The following is a 19025-nucleotide window of genomic DNA, read 5'->3' as shown; positions in this document are numbered from 1 at the left end:
AATTTCATCAATGTTGTGTTTTGTGACCTGATCGGCCGTTTTGTTATTATTTATTTGGATGACATTTTGGTGTATTTCCTGGACAGGCAATCTCACTTGCAACATCTACAGACAGTTCACCAGAGACTCAGGGAGAACCAATTGTTCGCTAAATGGGAAAAATGTTCATTTTTTTGTACAGGAACTGTCTTTTTTGGGGTTGATTGTGTCCTGTGAGGGGTTTTGTATGGATCCTAAGAAGGTGTTGGTGATCGCTGACTGAGTTCAGCCTCGAGATCTCAAGGGGCTTCAGCGCTTCTTAGGATTTGCAAACTATTATCGGAGATTCATTAAAGGTTTCTCACAAGTGGTGAAACCACTCACGGATCTTACCCAGAAGGGCGCTGATGTAAAAAATTGGTATGTACTCGCTAAGGAGTCCTTCTCAGCTATTAAGAAATGTTTCACGTCCGCCCCGGTGTTGGTCCAACCAGACCCGTCCAAACCATTCATTGTGAAGGTGGATGCTTCTGAAGTAGGGGTGGGGAGAATCCAATATTGTAGGAATTAGCAATACCAAAAGTGAACATATAATCCCTGTAAAAACAACTTTTATTTCGTATAGTTATAAAAACCACCCGTTCCCAGTGAAATATTGGCAAATGCCACAATATAGACCTAAACTGGGATGCTGCAAGGCCCTACAATAAACTCAACTGATACCTTCCTGTCCGTGGAGGTTGGCACCCTAAGGATCCCGATATTTTGGCGCCCCTACTAAGCGAGGACTATCCCTTGCTGCCCTGTCAGTCCCTGGTAACACAGGTATGAAAACAATGACTGATAGTATAGAGATGAATAATAAGAGTGCCCTAGAGCGTATGCAAAAACCACAGACAAATAAGCAAAAAAATACCACATCATGACATCAAGATCCACCATATTAGAAAACAGTGCCTTAGCAATGAGACATATATACAAGATAAGAAAGTGAATAACAAAAACCAAGAATTAAAATACACCTGCGCTGGCTGACTATATCCTGCAATGATCACCAGAGTGGGCCATGAATGAATAATGTATAATATACTTACTTCCCATGAACTGAGGGGCTGCAGATAAATCCAGCATATGCCATGTGAAAAAATGGCTGTGCCCCAATGGAGACCGGAGACGCAGCACCTAGGAGGCGTCCCTCCTGTAAACGATGGTGCAGGAGCGTCCCTTCAGCTGACGGCCGCTGGACACGCTGAAAAGATGGCGGCGCACTCCGGCCGAGAGGCGCCGCCGGCGTGCAGCGGCAAGGGGGAAGAGATCAGGTGACGTCACCGGGGATAGAAGGACGGGGGCGCGTACAGGCCAAACTAGAAGCCAACGCGTTTCTAAGGTCTACGGACCTTCTTCATGAGGGCCCTGATGAAGAAGGTCCGTAGACCTTAGAAACGCGTTGGCTTCTAGTTTGGCCTGTACGCGCCCCCGTCCTTCTATCCCCGGTGACGTCACCTGATCTCTTCCCCCTTGCCGCTGCACGCCGGCGGCGCCTCTCGGCCGGAGTGCGCCGCCATCTTTTCAGCGTGTCCAGCGGCCGTCAGCTGAAGGGACGCTCCTGCACCATCGTTTACAGGAGGGACGCCTCCTAGGTGCTGCGTCTCCGGTCTCCATTGGGGCACAGCCATTTTTTCACATGGCATATGCTGGATTTATCTGCAGCCCCTCAGTTCATGGGAAGTAAGTATATTATACATTATTCATTCATGACCCACTCTGGTGATCATTGCAGGATATAGTCAGCCAGCGCAGGTGTATTTTAATTCTTGGTTTTTGTTATTCACTTTTTCTTGGGTGTGCACAGACCCGGGGTATTCACCAGCAGCGGCTGTTTTGCACATATCCATCATTACTTGGTAGCGCCGGTGTATATTTGTTATTAAGATAAGAAAGTGGCCACTTATCATTTGTGGAGTCACCTCAACGCATTTCCCCACACCAGTGGTTCATCAGGAGGCACAACCTTTGTAAAGAGTGTCCATCATGTCAGATACCAGGATGAGATGGCACCGAGGGTCAGAGAGGCCAGCCTTAAATAGCCCCAGATTACTAATCAAATGAGTAACGCCCACACAATCAAGCATTCACATCACAAGAAACTGTACATGTGGTTAATTCCACAGGTGTCGCAATTTGTTACTCACATGTGCACACCAGACTTCCATGCCGTCGGTTCCCCGCGTGCGCTTCAATGAGGAACGCAAACAAAAATGGCCGCGACAGCTTCCGGTTTCCAGTGAACATCACCGGTCAATTACGCTTGCCCGGGAGCCAGCCATGGAGTGTGAGGCCAGAAACCAAAACGGCCGCGATATACATCCAATCAGGACTGCGCATGCTCCTATCCTAGCCATTGCGCGCAATGCTCACGCTGATCAAGTCCTGGAGCGCGTCATATGTATAGCGCAGTATGGTAAACAGAGGCCAGGAACCAAGATGGCCGCGATGTAACAAATCAAAATGGCGCATGCTCATGAAATCAGAACTCAAATGCTGTATTCACACACATTTCCTCTGTACAGCGCAATATAACACCTCAAAAGCACGACAAAAAGCCATTCAATGTAACATATACATAGGGCCTGTCATGTAGATCCACATAATGGATTTCAAGAATGGAATATACGTGGAACATAGATAAAGTATAAATTAATATTAAAGAAAGTAATACATGATATATTAATCAAACCAACGATATGGTACACGTAACAAAACGTGTTAAGACACGCCATTATGCTCCCCCATATATTTGAACCGGAACATTTATCAAACCAGAAGATATTGAATATTATATATTAAATGAAACAGGTATAAGACACTCATTCATCCCATCTGGGGAAAGGGATTGTAGACGGAAAATCCATTCACATTCCCGCCTAAAGATGATTTTATCCAAATTCCTTCCCCTCACCCTGGGCTTTATTAGTTCTATCATGCTGAAAGTGATCTCGTTCAGGCGACCATTATGAACAGCATTCATATGTCGGGCAACCGGAGTATCTCAATTATTTTTAATGTCGCCCAAATGTTCGCCCACTCTCACTCTCAGCTCTCTAGTGGTTTTATCCACATAGTCCATAGGGCATGTGCATGTCGCTTTATACACTAAACCTGTTGATCTGCAATTCCCAAAATCTCTAAGGCAGAAAACTCTTCGTTGCACTCGTGAATGTTTTACACTGATTCATTGTGTTACATCTGGTGCAGTTGCCACATCTAAAGAAACCCAAAGGTTTTCTATCCAGCCAAGTACCCATTCTAACAGGTCTCTGATACAGGCTGTGTACCAGGCGATCTCCTATTGACTTTCCTTTCTATAAGTGACACTAGGTTTTTGTGAGATAAGACCTCTCTGGTTAGGATCAGCCAAGAGAATCCCCCAATGTTTCTTGATAACTCTATATACTCTATCCGACTGTCCATCATACATGCCAATCAGCCTCACCAGATTTTCGTTAGCTACATTCCGTATCTCTTTCTTCTGGAAGAGGGAGGATCTCTCAACCTGAAAAGCCTCATCCCGTGGCCCTTTTAGAACATGCGCAAGATAACCCTTTATTCTGAATCTATCATAGATGTCACTAGCCTGTTTCCTGAAGGTACCAAGATCGGAGCAGTTTCTCCTAATCCTGAGATACTGGCCCTTTGGTATCCCCCTCTTGAGTGGAACTGGATGATGACTTGCCCATCTCAGCAGACTATTCGTCGCAGTTGGCTTCCTAAAAGTGCATGTGCCAATACTGCTGTCAGGTCTCTTCAATATAGTTGGGTCCAAAAAATTGATGGTTGTGGCCTGACACTCAGACATAAAATTAAGACCAATGGAGTTGATGTTAATACTGTCAATGAAACGGTGGAAATCAGCCTCTGAGCCAGACCAAAAAATCAAAATGTCATCAATATATCTGGCCCAGAGGTTAATATATGGGTTCCACCATTCCTCTTCCTCCCCAAAGATAAAGGTTTCCTCCCACCAGCCCAGGAAGACATTTGCATATGACGAGGCACATGGACTCCCCATCGCAGTCCCCCTGAGCTGGTGGAAGTACTTTGAGTCAAAGAGGAAGTAAATCTGCTTTAGAACAAACATGAGCAACTTGATGACAAATTGATTATGTGCCCAACACTCCACTGCTCTCGTTTGTAAGAAATGGTTCACAGCTTTCAAACCACAGTCATGTGAGATAGAACTATACAACGCCTCTACATCAATAGATGCCAACAGCATTTCCTTTTCAATCGTAAACCCATCGAGGATACTCAATAGATGTGACGTGTCACGCACATATGAAGGTAATGAAGTCACAAAGGGTCTCAGGATCTTATCCAAATAGATACCACTGTTCTGGGTCAGGGAGTCAATTCCCGAGACAATAGGATGACCCTTCAGTGGTTCTAGCACCTTATGTATCTTGGGCAGAGAATAGAATGTTGCTATAACCGGTGAATTTGACATAAAAAAATGAAATTCATTATCAGAGATTCATTTATCCTCTCTCGCTCCATTCAGAATTGACAATAATTCACCCTTAAATTCCTCAGTCGGATCTCTACCCAAGATTTCATATGTGTCCCTATGATTTAAAAGGGCATAACACATCCATCGATATTTATCATGATCCATGAGCACTAGATTACCACCCTTATCTGAGGCTTTTATAATGATGTTAGCATTTTATTCAAGTTTCTCCAGGGCCAGTTTTTCACCAGATGTAAGATTTGACTGGCCATGTGGATCAATATGTGGAATTTTCCGTAGATTCTCCTCCACCATTTTGGTGAAAATGTCTATACTTGTTACCTCCTTAATGGGTGGCATTCTAGTGCTCCTATTTCTCAATGTGGTAAACGGGCCTATTCCCCGCTGTTGATCATTCTCCCTCAGGAGACCAGTTAAGGCTTCCAGACCCTCCAGTTCCTCCTCAGAAAGCCCCAACCGGAGACACTGTTCCCGATCATGCTGTTTGAAAAAAAGCTTCCATTTTAGGTTACGTCCAAAAAGATTAATGCCTTTAACCCAATTGAAACAATTAAAAACATTCGCAGGTACAAAATTTAGTCCCTTCTGAAGAACACAATACTCATCCCCAGATAACACATATGATGATAAATTAATTATTTGGCCTTGATCTATTACGGTCTTTTCCTCAGATGGTACCCAGCTGTTGGACCCTTGTCCAAAAAAGATGGTTGCACTGAGGAGGAGGGCCCAGAGGGTGATTGGTAAACACCCCTCCCGGCACCCCTTTGCTTGTATTGATTTCTGTGTGGGCGCCATCTCATTCTATTATGCCCCCCTCTTCCCCTAAATATACTGGAGTTATCAGTGCGTTTGATTTGTTACATCGCGGCCATCTTAGTTCTTGGCCTCTTTTTCCCATACTGCGCTATACATATGACGCGCTCAAGGACTTGATCAGCGCGAGCATCGCGCGCAATGGCTAGGATAGGAGCATGCGCAGTCCTGATTGGCTGTATATCACGGCCGTTTTGGTTTCTGGCCTCACACTCCATGGCTGGCTCCTGGACATGCTCAATTGACCGGTGATGTTCACTGGAAACCGGAAGCTGTCGCGGCCATTTTTGTTCCTCATTGGAGCGCATGCGGGACCCGATGGCATGGAAGTCTGGTGTGCACATGTGAGTGACAAATTGCGACACCTGTGGAATTAACCACATGTACAGTTTCTTGTGATGTGAACGCTTGATTGTGTGGGCATTACTCATTTGATTAGTAATCTGGGGCTATATAAGGCTGGCCTCTCTGACCCTCGGTGCCATCTCATCCTGGTATCTGACATGATGGACACTCTTTACATCGGTTATGCCTCCTGATGAACCGCTGATGCGGGGAAACAGGTTGAGGTGACTCCACAAATGATAAGTGCCCACTTTCTTATCTTGTATACAGTTGTGGCCAAAAGTATTGACACACCTGCAATTCTGTCAGATAATACTCAGTTTCTTCCTGAAAATGATTGCAAACACAAATTCTTTGGTATTATTATCTTCATTTAATTTGTCTTAAATGAAAAAACACAAAAGAGAATGAAGCAAAAAGCAAAACATTGATCATTTCACACAAAACTCCAAAAATGGGCCAGACAAAATTATTGGCACCCTCAGCCTAATACTTGGTTGCACAACCTTTAGCCAAAATAACTGCAACCAACTGCTTCCGGTAACCATCAATGAGTTTCTTACAATGCTCTGCTGGAATTTTAGACCACTCTTCTTTGGCAAACTGCTCCAGGTCCCTGATATTTGAAGGGTGCCTTCTCCAAACTGCCATTTTTAGATCTCTCCACAGGTGTTCTATGGGATTCAGGTCTGGACTCATTGCTGGCCACCTTAGAAGTCTCCAGTGCTTTCTCTCAAACCATTTTCTAGTGCTTTTTGAAGTGTGTTTTGGGTCATTGTCCTGCTGGAAGACCCATGACCTCTGAGGGAGACCCAGCTTTCTCACACTGGGCCCTACATTATGCTGCAAAATTTGTTGGTTGTCTTCTGACTTCATAATGCCATGCACACGGTCAAGCAGTCCAGTGCCAAAGGCAGCAAAGCAACCCCGAAACATCAGGGAACCTCCGCCATGTTTGACTGTAGGGACCGTGTTCTTTTCTTTTAATGTCTTTTTTTTCTCCTGTAAACTCTATGTTGATGTCTTTGCCCAAAAAGCTCTACCTTTGTCTCATCTGACCTGAGAACATTCTTCCAAAGCGTTTTAGGCTTTTTCAGGTAAGTTTTGGCAAACTCCAGCCTGGCTTTTTTATGTCTTGGGGTAAGAAGTGGTGTCTTCCTGGGTTTCCTACCATACAGTCCCTTTTCATTCAGACGCCAACGGATATTACGGGTTGACACTGTTGTACCCTCGGATTGCAGGGCAGCTTGAACTTGTTTGGATGTTAGTCGAGGTTCTTTATCCAACATCCGCACAATCTTGCGCTGAAATCTCTTGTCAATTTTTCTTTTCTGTCCACATCTAGGGAGGTTAGCCACAGTGCCATGGGCTTTAAGCGTCTTGACGACACTGCGCACGGTAGACACAGGAACATTAAGGTCTTTGGAGATGGACTTGTAACCTTGAGATTGCTCATGCTTCCTCACAATTTGGTTTCTCAAGTCCTCAGACAGTTCTTTGGTCTTCTTTCTTTTCTCCATGCTCAATGTGGTACACACAAGGACACAGGACAGAGGTTGAGTCAACTTTAATCCATGTTAACTGGCTGCAAGTGTGAATTAGTTATTGCCAACACCTGTTAGGTGCCACAGGTAAGTTACAGGTGCTGTTAATTACACGAATTAGAGAAGCATCACATGATTTTTCGAACAGTGCCAATACTTTTGTCCACCCTCTTTTTTATGCTTGGTGTGGAATTATATCCAATTTGGCTGTAGGACAATTCTTTTTGTGTTTTTTCATTTAAGACAAATTAAATGAAGATAATAGTACCAAAGAATTTGTGTTTGCAATCATTTTCAGGAAGAAACTGAGTATTATCTGACAGAATTGCAGGGGTGTCAATACTTTTGGCCACAACTGTATATGCCTCATTGCTAAGGCACTGTTTTCTAATATGGTGGATCTTGATGTCATGATGTGGTATTTTTTTGCTTATTTGTCTGGGATTTTTGCATGAGCTCTAGGGCACTCTTATTATTCATCTCTATACTATCAGTCATTGTTTTCATACCTGTGTTACCAGGGACTGACAGGTCAGCAAGGGATAGTCCTCGCTGAGTGGGGGCGCCAAAAAATCGGGATCCTTAGGGTGCCAACCTCCACGGACAGGAAGGTATCAATTGAGTTTATTGTAGGGCCTTGCAGCATCCCAGTTTAGGTCTATATTGTGGCATTTGCCAATATTTCACTGGGAACGGGTGGTTTTTATAACAATATGAAATAAAAGTCGTTTTTATAGGAAGCTGGGGTGGGGGCAGTGCTGTCCCAGGGTCCAGCCACCCTTACCAATCTCAGACCCTGTGCCTTCGTCTCCCAGAAGTTCTCTTCAGCCGAGAGAAACAATGATGTAGGCAATAGAGAACTTCTTGCAGTCAAGCTGGCGTTTGAGGAATGGAGACACTTTTTGGAAGGGGCGGCTCACCCTATCACGGTTGTCACAGATCACAAAAATTTGGCATACCTTGAATCTGCTAAGAGGCTTACTCCTAGACAGGCCCGTTGGTCACTTTTTTTTTCACGATTTCAGTTCTCAATTACTTTTCGACCGGGGTCCAAAAATGTTAAAGCGGATACCCTGTCCAGAAGTTTTGACCTGGTGTCTCCCCCTGAGCAGCCATCCTCCATTCTTCCCCCAGGGGTGGTAGTGGCGGGGGTCTCATTTGAGTTGGAGCAAGAAATTCTAAGGGCTCAGGCCCTAGCTCCGGCAACCAGGCCAGGGGATAAATTGTTTGTTCCAGATTTATTGCGGCCTAGTCTTCTGCAGGAGTTTCATGAATCTAGGCTGAGTGCTCATCCAGGTATCACGGCCACTAGAGAGGCAGTAGCCAGGGGTTTTTGGTGGCCTTCACTAAGGTCCAATGTCAAGAAATTTGTTTCTGCTTGTGGTGTGTGTGCCCGTTCCAAAAGCTACCAGAATCGGCCGGCTGGGGAACTCATACCTTTACCGGTTCCTGATAGGCCATGGACTCATCTTTCCATGGATTTTATTACCGGCCTTCCACCTTCCAGGGGCAATACCGTGATCTGGGTGGTGGTGGTGGATAGGTTTTCGAAAAAGGCCCATTTCATTCCCTTGGCAGCATTATCCTCAGCAGAAACATTGTCAAGGTAGTTTGTGCAGCATGTGGTCCAATTGCTTGGGGTACCCCTGAATGTGGTGTCTGACAGAGGTGTGCAGTTTGCGGCCAAATTTTGGAGGGCGTTCTGTATGAAATTTAGCGTCTCACTCTCCTTCTCATCGGCATATCACCCGGAGAGTAATGGTCAGACAGAACGCACCAGTCAATCCCTGGAACAAATTCGCCAGACAGGAGGATTGGTGTGATGCGTTACCGTTGGCGGAATTCGCTTGTAACAACCGGGTGAGTCAGTCCACCAACATGTCCCCCATTCCTGATTAACTATGGGTTTAATCCGCATTTTGGGAAGTTTTCACAGGTGGATTCCGGTTATCCAGGGGTAGAGGGGTCCGTTCAATGGTTAAAAAACCTCTGGGCTGAAGTCCAGCGTAATATCTCTCGGGCCCAGGGGAGGTACAAATATTTTGCTGACAAAAAGAGAGCCTCGGGAGACATGTTTCAGGTGGGAGAGAAAGTTTGGCTTTCCACACGTAACATCAACTTAAAGGTACCATCAGCTAAGTTGGGACCAAAGTTCATTGGTCCGTACAAGATTATGGAGATAGTCAACCCAGTGGCATATAGGTTGCATCTCCCCGCCTCCTTAAAAATATCCAATGTGTTCCATAAATCTCTGTTGAAATCCGTAGGTTCTGTCAAAGAAGACTCCGAGCCTGTTGTTCCTCCAGTGCTGGTGGAGGGTCAATTGGAGTATGAGGTCGGACATATTGTGGACTCGGCGGGTGCACCGATCTTTGCAGTATCTGGTCCACTGGAAAGGATATGGACCAGAAGAGCGCTCATGGGTCCCTGCTCGCTCTGTACATGCAGATCGCCTGGTTCGGGCTTTCTGTGCCAAGTACCCAGGGAAGCCTGGGGGTCCAGAGGCCCCCCGTTGAGAAGGGGGTACTGTCATGTTCACAGTGCAGGTTTTAGAGCTGCACGTCAGGGGTTAATGTCTGGAGCTCAGTGCAGGTTTTGACCTGCACACATCGGGTTAATGATTGTGGCCTCTTTTTGTTTCTGGGAGAGCTTCTTAAACCCCTGGGAAGCTCCAATCCCTGTCAGATATACTTTTGCCTTTGGCCGAGTGTGGTGACCTCCGTGTGCCTGTGTCTGTTCGTTGTTATAGCTTGTTTATATGGTTCTGACCCGGTTCTGTTCCCCGTTGGGAGTTTGCCTGTTGATTCTGTACTGCGCTACCCTCTCTGTGTATGACTCGTTGCCTGTTATCTGACTACTCTCTGCTCGTCCCTCTTGTTCCATGCAGCTATCTCTGTGTATGACTCATTGGCTACGTCCTGACTATCCTCCCTGTCTATGCCCCTTGGTAATTTTGTCTCACAGTTACCCTGCTAGGAGTTCTCTTGTAGCTCCTAGCTCTCTGGAGTTTAGGCCACGCCCCCAGCAGTCACGTGCTTCAGCTCCTGCTGTTCTGAAGTACGCACCTATTCAGCTGCTGCCCGCTCCACAGGTATCTTTGAGCACAGTTCGCTTTACTCAGGATACGCGCACTGGCTCAGTGAGCAAGCTCAGTGCGGTGTTCCTGACATACCCCTAGACTGGATACACCTGGTATCTGCTGATACAGTACCTTTGTTCTAAATTTTTTATTACGGCATAATCCATACTGAGTGAGCGTGTGTGTGGTTTACTCCTTCTATATATACGGAGATAAAATTTTTACCCTATAGTGTATACAGCTGCTATCTTGTTATACAGTACCTTTGTTCGTCATTTAGTATTACGGTCAAATCCATACTGACTGATCATCTGAGGGTGACTACGGGAATATCTACATGGAGATTTAAATTGTACCCTTTAATATATATACTTGCTATCTTGTTATCCAGTACCTTTTTTCAACATTTTGTATTATGGTCAAATCCAGACTGAGTGAGTGTCTGAGGGTGACTCAGGAAATATATACCGAGATTTCAAATTTGCCCAACACTGTATACAGCTGTACGCTTCTGATACAATACCCTTTTTTGCTATTTAGATTCTGGTGTAATCCATAATGAGCCTCTGAACGTCTATCTGTTACTCCGGAAATATATTTGGAGATTTAAGATTACACCAACACTGTATACAGCTGTACGCTTGTGATTACCCATTTACAGCTTTTTATATTCTTGTCTAATCCATACTGGGCCTGAGTGTGTTTGTGTCTGCCTTCTGAAATATATACAGAGATTCAGAATGTTTGCACTATACTGTATATACTGTACCTTATAAATCACAATATCAAACCCCCCAAAAAACATGACAAGAGAAATGTGCATAGCAATAACAAGGGATATCAATCACCCATGGGGTGTCTCACAACTATATCAATCCACACAGAGAAAATTTATTTAGAAAAAAACGTCACCAAACAAGGTAACTGTATGTGCAGCTAAAAAACACTGAGGCTTATAAAACACCTACATTAATGTCATGCAAGACACTGCAAGAAAAATATTTTCTGTGGTGTGATATTATCTGTAACTGCCACCATAAAAGGAATACAAAAAATAACTCCTGACCATATTTTGCTGCATAGCATATCCGCTAACAAAGAAGTGCCAATCTATTTAACGACATGTACAATCACTGAAGACATCATACTATAGAATAGCGGTGTGCCAACAACAAAGAGCCATTGATGAACAAAAGTTATGGAATGAAGCGACCCATACCATGTGGTTGATGTGGAGTCCCCTAGGCGTCCCTCCGCCCCGACGCACGTTTCGCTATTGCTTCTACGGGAGGCGCCTCACACCACAGAAAATATTTTTCTTGCTGTGTCTTGCATGACATTAATGTAGGTGTTTTTTAAGCCCCAGTGTTGGAAGCTGCGCATACAGTTACCTTGTTTGGTGACTTTTTTTCTAAATAAATTTTCTCTGTGTGGATTGATATAGTTGTGAGACACCCCATGGGTGATTGATATCCCTTGTTATTGATATGCACATTTCTCTTGTCATGTTTTTAAACTTTTGATAAATAAAATTTATTTTTTATTATACCATTGCTTCGTAGCCCGGTTTTTCACATTTTTGGGGGGGTTCGATATTGTGATTTATGAATTAACCTTGATGGTATATACAAATTTATTAGGATAAGGGCAATTTTCAAATTGATTAAAAAATATACTGTACCTTGTATCTGGTGATACTGTACCCTTTTTCAACTTTTTACATTATTGTGTAATCCATACTGAGCCTGTGAGCATCTGTGTATGACTCATGAAATATATACAGAGATTTACAATTATCCCGAGACTGTATAGAGCTGTACGCTTCTGATACAGTACCATGTATCTGCTGGTATTTTGGGTCCATTTTCACAAAAAATAAGTAAGTATGGTGGAAGAGGCCTCGGACGTGGGCGTGGGGGGCCACCTGGTACTGATGGTGGTGGTGGTGCATCTGCTGGTAGTGCCAAAAGCATAATAGCAGCTAAGGCAGGAGGTGTTGAGCCTGCATCATGGTCTGGCTCCAGAAGGCCTGTAAGGCTCCCTTTTCTGGGAGTAGGTAAACTGCTTTTAAAGCCAAAGCATCAGGAATTGTTTTTGGCTTACATTGCTGAAACAACCTCCAGCTCTATCGCCTCCTCTTCTGAAGTTTCAAAAAATGCAAGCACTGAGTCATCAGTGCAGGCTTCTGGTCCGGAGCAACCCCTGTTGTGAATGGGAAACCGAGGAGGAAAAAAAGACAACAAGCTAAGTCTCAGAAAACCAGAGAATTTGGTAACTATGCAGATTGCAGATCCCAGAACTTACCCGCACAACTAGCAGCGTTCCTACGTTGGTCCTAGACGTCTCGTCACAACCGGAGAACTACATAAGCCTAAAGCAGGAAAAGAGGAAAACTAACTGCCCCAGAGCAGACACCAAAGGAAAGACAGCCCCCCACATGTATTGACGGTGAAACAAGATGAAAATACATACAAAGGCAGGAAAATAGGCTGAGCAAACAATGGGGCTCGGCTAACTAAAAAGGACAGAAAAGGAAAGACACTGTCTGCAATCTGCCAAAAAAAACCTACAAAAATATTGTCCAACACTTCTGATAGCAAAATTAACCCTGAAGCCACTAGACTTCTAAACCTATATCAGCACTCTGAAATATTCTGAGACAGAGCAAAAAAGAAGCCAATCTAATAAGGGACAAAAAGCAGATTGGCAAATACTGATTAATAGGAGTGGAATTTCATTATAGCCCTAGCAGGGGCAGGCTGATTACACAAAAAATTGAATTGACCAACAAGCGCAAGTGTGAACAATAGCAAAAAACAAACTTAACTTGAGAAGACTGGAAGAGAGCTGAAGTCCAGGACCTGAGAAGCAGACTGAATCTCCAGCACCCGGATAGGGCGTCGGCTGTCTTATATCCAGTCTGATACTCCAGAGATCCAATCGTTATCTTCCCTATCAGGTGGCAGATCACTACCACTTAAACCAACCGCACTACCTCCTGTCACCACCAGAGGGAGAACGGAAGGGGAACTCTCAACTGGTGGAGCAGAAAATGAGTTCATGACAAACCCCTTTCCTTGGGTCCTTCACCCACACCAAAAGTGAAGGATGCGGCAGCCCACACTTCAGATTACTCCATGGAGCTCTTTTCACATACCATGCCTGGGTTCAGTCTAAATGGGGCCCATTATATATGGAGCATTATTTGGGCCCATAAGACACTGGAGCATCATCCATGGGACCCATCATATACTGGAGCATTCTAAATGGGGCAGATTATATATGGAGCATTATTTGGGCCCATAAGACACTGGATCATCATCCATGAGGCCCATCATATACTGGAGCATTCCAAATGGGAGACATCAGACACTGGAGCAGCATTTATGGGACCCATTATACACTGGAGCATTAGAAATGGGGCTCATTATATATCGAGCTTTATTTGGGCCCATAAGACAGTGGAGCATCATCCATGGGGACCAACACATACTGTAGCATTATGTGGAGCTCATCATATACTGTATGAAAAATTATATGGGACCATTTATTCTGTATGGAGAAATATATGGGGCTCATTATTCTGTATGGCGCACCATGTGGTGGCCATAGTACGGTATGGAGTAGAATACTGTTATGAATGAGTCACCGAAGGAGGAAAAAACAAAAATACAAGCTAAGTCCAGAAAACCGGAGAGGTTGGTAGCTATCGGATTGCAGACCCCTGATCCTATCCACAACAACTAACAGTAGCCATGGGGGGTTCCTACGATGCCCTAGACCCCTCAATCACAGCCGGAGAACTAAATAGGCCTAAAGAAAGAAAGGGGAAATCTAAACTGCCCCAGAGCAGACCCCAAAGCAATAGGCAGCCCCCAACATATATTGACAGTGAAGCAAGATGAAAACACTAACACAGATAGAAAGATAGGTTGAGCAAACGATGGGGCCCAAGCTAACTAAAAAGGACAGGATAGAAAAGCTGCTTTCTGCAATCCGCAAAAAACCCTACCAAAAAATGTCCCAACCGTCTGATAGGAAAAACAGGCCCTGAAGTCGCTAGGACTTCAAAAAGACTATATCAGCACTCAGGTAAATTCTGAAGACAGAGCAAAGAGACAAACTGATCAGAGACAAAAATGGAACTCAGCACACCCCCGACCGGGGATGGCTGAACTCCAAAAAAAACAAGGTAAACAAAACAAAACTAATAAGTTCACTAGCAGAGCAAAAACTTATCTTTCGGAAGCAGGAATCAGACTGGTCTCCAAGAATCCAGCAGAGAAATCACCAGCGACTCAGAAGGGCGTCGGCTGCCTTATATCCGGTAAGAATTTCCTGTTACCCAGTCATCATCTACCAGATCAGGTGTTTGGTAATCAGCCTCACTACCTTCCTTCACCAGAAGAGGGAGTTCATCAGACATCGACGGTGAAGGGGAAAATGAACTCACAACAGTATACTGTCCGTTTTTTGAGCTATTGTAGAATTTAAAATAGATATCAGTCATGTCATGTAAGAAGTGAAGTATTTTTAATTGTACTATACCTATATTTCTGTGCCGTATCAGAGCATCATTAATTGTGGCATGTGTTAAAGGGGCGCACTGACACTCTTTGGCCCGGGGCACACGAAAACCGGGAGCCAGCCCTACCCCCCTACATCTTTAGCCAAATAACCCCCAGTTTTCAATGCGTAATAATTATTATGAAGTAAATTAAGGTTGACAAGCTTAAGTAATAAGAATTGATGTTTTTGGCATTGAAATGGGCACTGTAGGTGTGCTTACTGTCCTCCACTCCATGCCGACTTTGCTTCTCCATTCACTTGCATTGGGTTTCGTGTTTCAGTCGGACCCCCGACTTTTCCCTATAGCTGGCCGATTTCTTTCTACTCGACTTTTGAGAAAGTCGGGTTTCATGACACCCGACTCGACCCTAAAAAAGGGAAAGTCGCTCATCTCTAATAACGAGTAGCGAGTCCAATGTAAGTCTATGGGAAATGCGATTAATGGGCTGGGACTGTGCGAAGACTGTGCCGGGCAGTGCAGTTACTGTGCAGGGATTGTGCTGGGCTGTGCGGGGACTGTGCGGGCTGTGCAGGTACTGTGCGGGGACTATGCTGGGCTGTGTGGGACTGTGCTGGCCTGTGCAGAACTGTGCTGGGCTGTGCAGGTACTGTGTGGAACTTTGCTGGGCTGTGCGGGGACTGTTCTGGCCTGTGTGGGACTGTGCCAGGCTGTGCGGGGACTGTGCGGGGAGTGTGCTGGGCTGTGCGGGGACTGTGCTGGCCTGTGTGGGACTGTGTTGGGCTGTGTGGGACGGTGCCGGCCTGTGCGGGACTATGCTGGGCTATTCAGGTACTCCGTGCGACTGTGCTGGGCTGTGCGGGGACTGTGCTGGCCTGTGTGGGGACTGTGCTGGCCTGTGCGGGGACTGTACGAGGACTATGCGGGGACTGTGCTTGCCTGTGTGGGGACTGTGCTGGCCTGTGTCAGGACTGTGCTGGGCTCTGCGGGGACTGTGCTGGCCTTTGCGTGACTGTGCGGGGACTGTGCTGGGCTGTGCGGGGACTGTGCGGGTCTGTGCGGGACTGTGCTGGGCTGTGAGGGGACTGTGCTGGGCTGTGCGGGGACTGTGCGGGTCTGTGCGGGACTGTGCTGGGCTGTGAGGGGACTGTGCTGGGCTGTGCGGGGACTGTGCGGGTCTGTGCGGGACTGTGCTGGGCTGTGAGGGGTCTGTGCTGGGCTGTGCGAGGACTGTGCAGCCGGTGCCGAATACTGGGAGGCGAGTAGTGAAATTTACTCGCCAGGATTCGACTACCACGAGTACCGCTTTTCTCGCCAAATACCAAATCCTAACGAGTATACTCGCTCATCCCTAATTTTAAATAATACATTTTTCACCTTGTCCAAAGGGGACAGCTTTTGCTCTAGCACTTTAAGTTTTTTTCTCCTTCAAGAACAATTACTTTTTTTTGTTCCATCGACCTACTCGTGCGACATCTTATTTTTTTGCAAGAAGTGTTGTAGTTTGCAATGACGCCATTCACTTTACTATTAAATATACCGGAAAACAGTAAAAAAAAAATCCAAGTAGGATGAAACAGTGAAAACCAAAATACTGCTCTGCAAAAGATTTTTTGTGTTTTGTTTTTATGGCTTACATTGTGTAAAAATGACCTGGCGACCAGATTCTTCCGGTCAGTGTGATTTTGGTGATATTACATCTGTATATTTAGATAAAAATGAGCAGAACTTTGTAGAAAAACAAATGTAGTTTTTGTTCCTGTCCTCTGAGACCCATATGTTTCCATGATGCTGTGTGAGGGCTTGTTTTTTTTGTGATTGTTTTGGTTCGTTTAATTTTTGTGTCCATACAGTACAATGTTTTGATCACTTTCTCCTCCATTTTGGACGTAAAAACACTGAACAAAATGCAATTCTTTTTCAAATTTTGGAAGCTTCACTTTGTTTATTTATGGGATACCATATTTAATAATTTTATTTTATTTTTATTTTTTTCATTTCTTTTTGTTGCATTTGGAAAAAGAGAAAATGTAAACTCCTATATTTTTTAAAAAAAATTTAAGTCATTTTTAAATATGTTTTTTCTTTTTAGTCCCTCTAAGGAGCATGAAATTGCTTGTACTTTACTTCACCAGGATGTCATTACATTGTGTTATGTGCATTATTTTGGGAAATGTATATCCAATCTTTTTATTATTTATGTGATTCCGGTGATATTGTTTTTATTTAGTTGCTGACTATCACGTGGTTTGACGACAGATTCATTTATTTTGTCCTATTTAATTTGACCATATAACGCATTTGATTAAAAATATATTTATGGGTGATTTTATTTTAGTTTGTAAATGAATAATACAATAAATAAATAATAATAATTTTATTTTTTTTCACATGTACAAATCCCACAGATTTTTTCTTTTCTAAATATCCAGGGAATACGTCAATGAACTAATGAATTAATTAAACTAATAAATTATATACATATATAAGTATATAGTTTATTAATTTAATGAATATATATTATTATAATTTATTAATTTATTTTATTCATTAATGAATTGATTGACAAGTTCCTGGATAATTGAAAAAAAAAATCTGTGGGATTTGTTTATGTGGGAAAAATAAAATTATTCTAATTATTATTTATTAATTTTATTATTTATATAAAAACGAAAATAAATTAAAATCTAAAATAATAATTTGTATGGAAAAATAAAATAACAGATAGGAAAAAATATTACTCTAAATTTATATTTGTATTCTTTATTATTGCTGCTCAGATATATGCCGCACAGTCATATTCAATACTATCAGCAGAAGAGTGCTGCTTGCTATGTACGTTCAAGGTTCAGTAGCCTCCGGAGAACACGTTGAAGCTCTTCATTCCTAAAACTGTATATTAAAGGGTTAAAAAATGGAGTAAACACAGTGTACAGAACTGACAAGAACTTGTTCACATTAAGGGAATCCCTCCTGTATGGCACCATGTATATTACGATGAGAGGACCATAATATGAGCCTACGGAAGCCAAATGAGAGCTACAGGTGGAGAAGACTTTTCGTCTCCCAGTGGTGGAAGGAATATTGAGAATGGTGATAGAAATACAGATATAGGACCAGAGAATAAAAGAAAATGTGGAGGCCACTATAGGAATGGAGAGGAAAACAACTTCCATCCTGATGACAGAGGTCTCTGAGCAGGAGAGGTCCACAAGAGGAGCAAAGTCACAGAAAAAATGGTCAATGATATTTGAGGAACAGAAGTTTAGTTGACATAAAAGGACAACAGTTATTAAAACGAGTGTGAAGCTCAGTAACCAGGAGGCCAAGACGAGGGTTTGACAAAATTGGAGGTTCATCATGTTGGCATAACGTAACGGGTAACATATGGCTAAATATCGATCATAAGACATAATTGTGAGGAGAAGAGACTCCAAGCTGCCTGAAGCTATGTAAAGGTAGAACTGTGTGATACAACCTGTGTATGATATGAAGCCGCCACTTCTGGAAATGACATACAACATATTGGGAGTGAGATTAGACGTAAATAAAACTTCCGAAACCGAGAGGTGCTTGAGGAAGTAGAACATCGGATACTGCAGTCGATGACTTATTGTCACCAGAATCACTATAAGAAAATCACCGGTTAGGGTTATCATGTAGATCAGCAGGAAGAAAATAAACAGTAACATATGGAAAGGTGACCAGATTTGGAAACCAAGTAGAAAGAATTCGGTGACTGTTGTCTGGTTTTTGTCCATTGTTTTAATTAATAAGACCAATGGGACCATCACTTCATGCAGCCATGGCTGGAAAAAAAAAGAATGCAGAATATGACTTTTTGCGAAAGAGGAGTCAATCATTAGCGCATTGATTCTGAGTTTAGGCCTTACATATCTGCCCAAATGGTGATCTACTTTACTTGTTTTTTCGCCATGCTCACTGTTAAATGCTTAATCTTTTTGCGTTCAAATCATCTTGAAAACCGATGCCACCACAAAATGACAATCAGTTAAAACCCAGTCGGCGCAGAACTCCAATCCCATGTTCTATTGACGGACTGTGGTAGCGTTGTTTCAAGAAGAAAGCAGACTTTTTGTAATCCTAGAATTTGAAGTGGGTTGATATTACCCCTATGAACCAAGTCAGAGGACCATCATACAGCCACATCTGGCCTCTTGTTTTGCATTGAAGAGTAGCAAATAC

General features: G+C 43.6%; 1 protein-coding gene across 1 annotated transcript; it reads right to left on the bottom strand.

Moving 5' to 3' along the window:
* Positions 1–17650: 17650 nt before the first annotated feature.
* LOC141049916 (olfactory receptor 11L1-like) lies at positions 17651–18580 on the bottom strand. Its single transcript, XM_073546757.1, has one exon. The coding sequence runs from the start codon at positions 18578–18580 to the stop codon at positions 17651–17653; it is 930 nt and encodes a 309-aa protein (XP_073402858.1).
* Positions 18581–19025: the final 445 nt, after the last annotated feature.

Source organism: Dendrobates tinctorius, unplaced genomic scaffold (genome assembly GCF_039654945.1).
Source record: "Dendrobates tinctorius isolate UK_male_01 unplaced genomic scaffold, ASM3965494v1 ptg000151l, whole genome shotgun sequence".
NCBI lineage: Eukaryota > Metazoa > Chordata > Amphibia > Anura > Dendrobatidae > Dendrobates > Dendrobates tinctorius.
The sequence above is the reverse complement of the archived record's forward strand: the minus strand, read 5'-3'. Positions and strand labels throughout refer to the sequence as shown.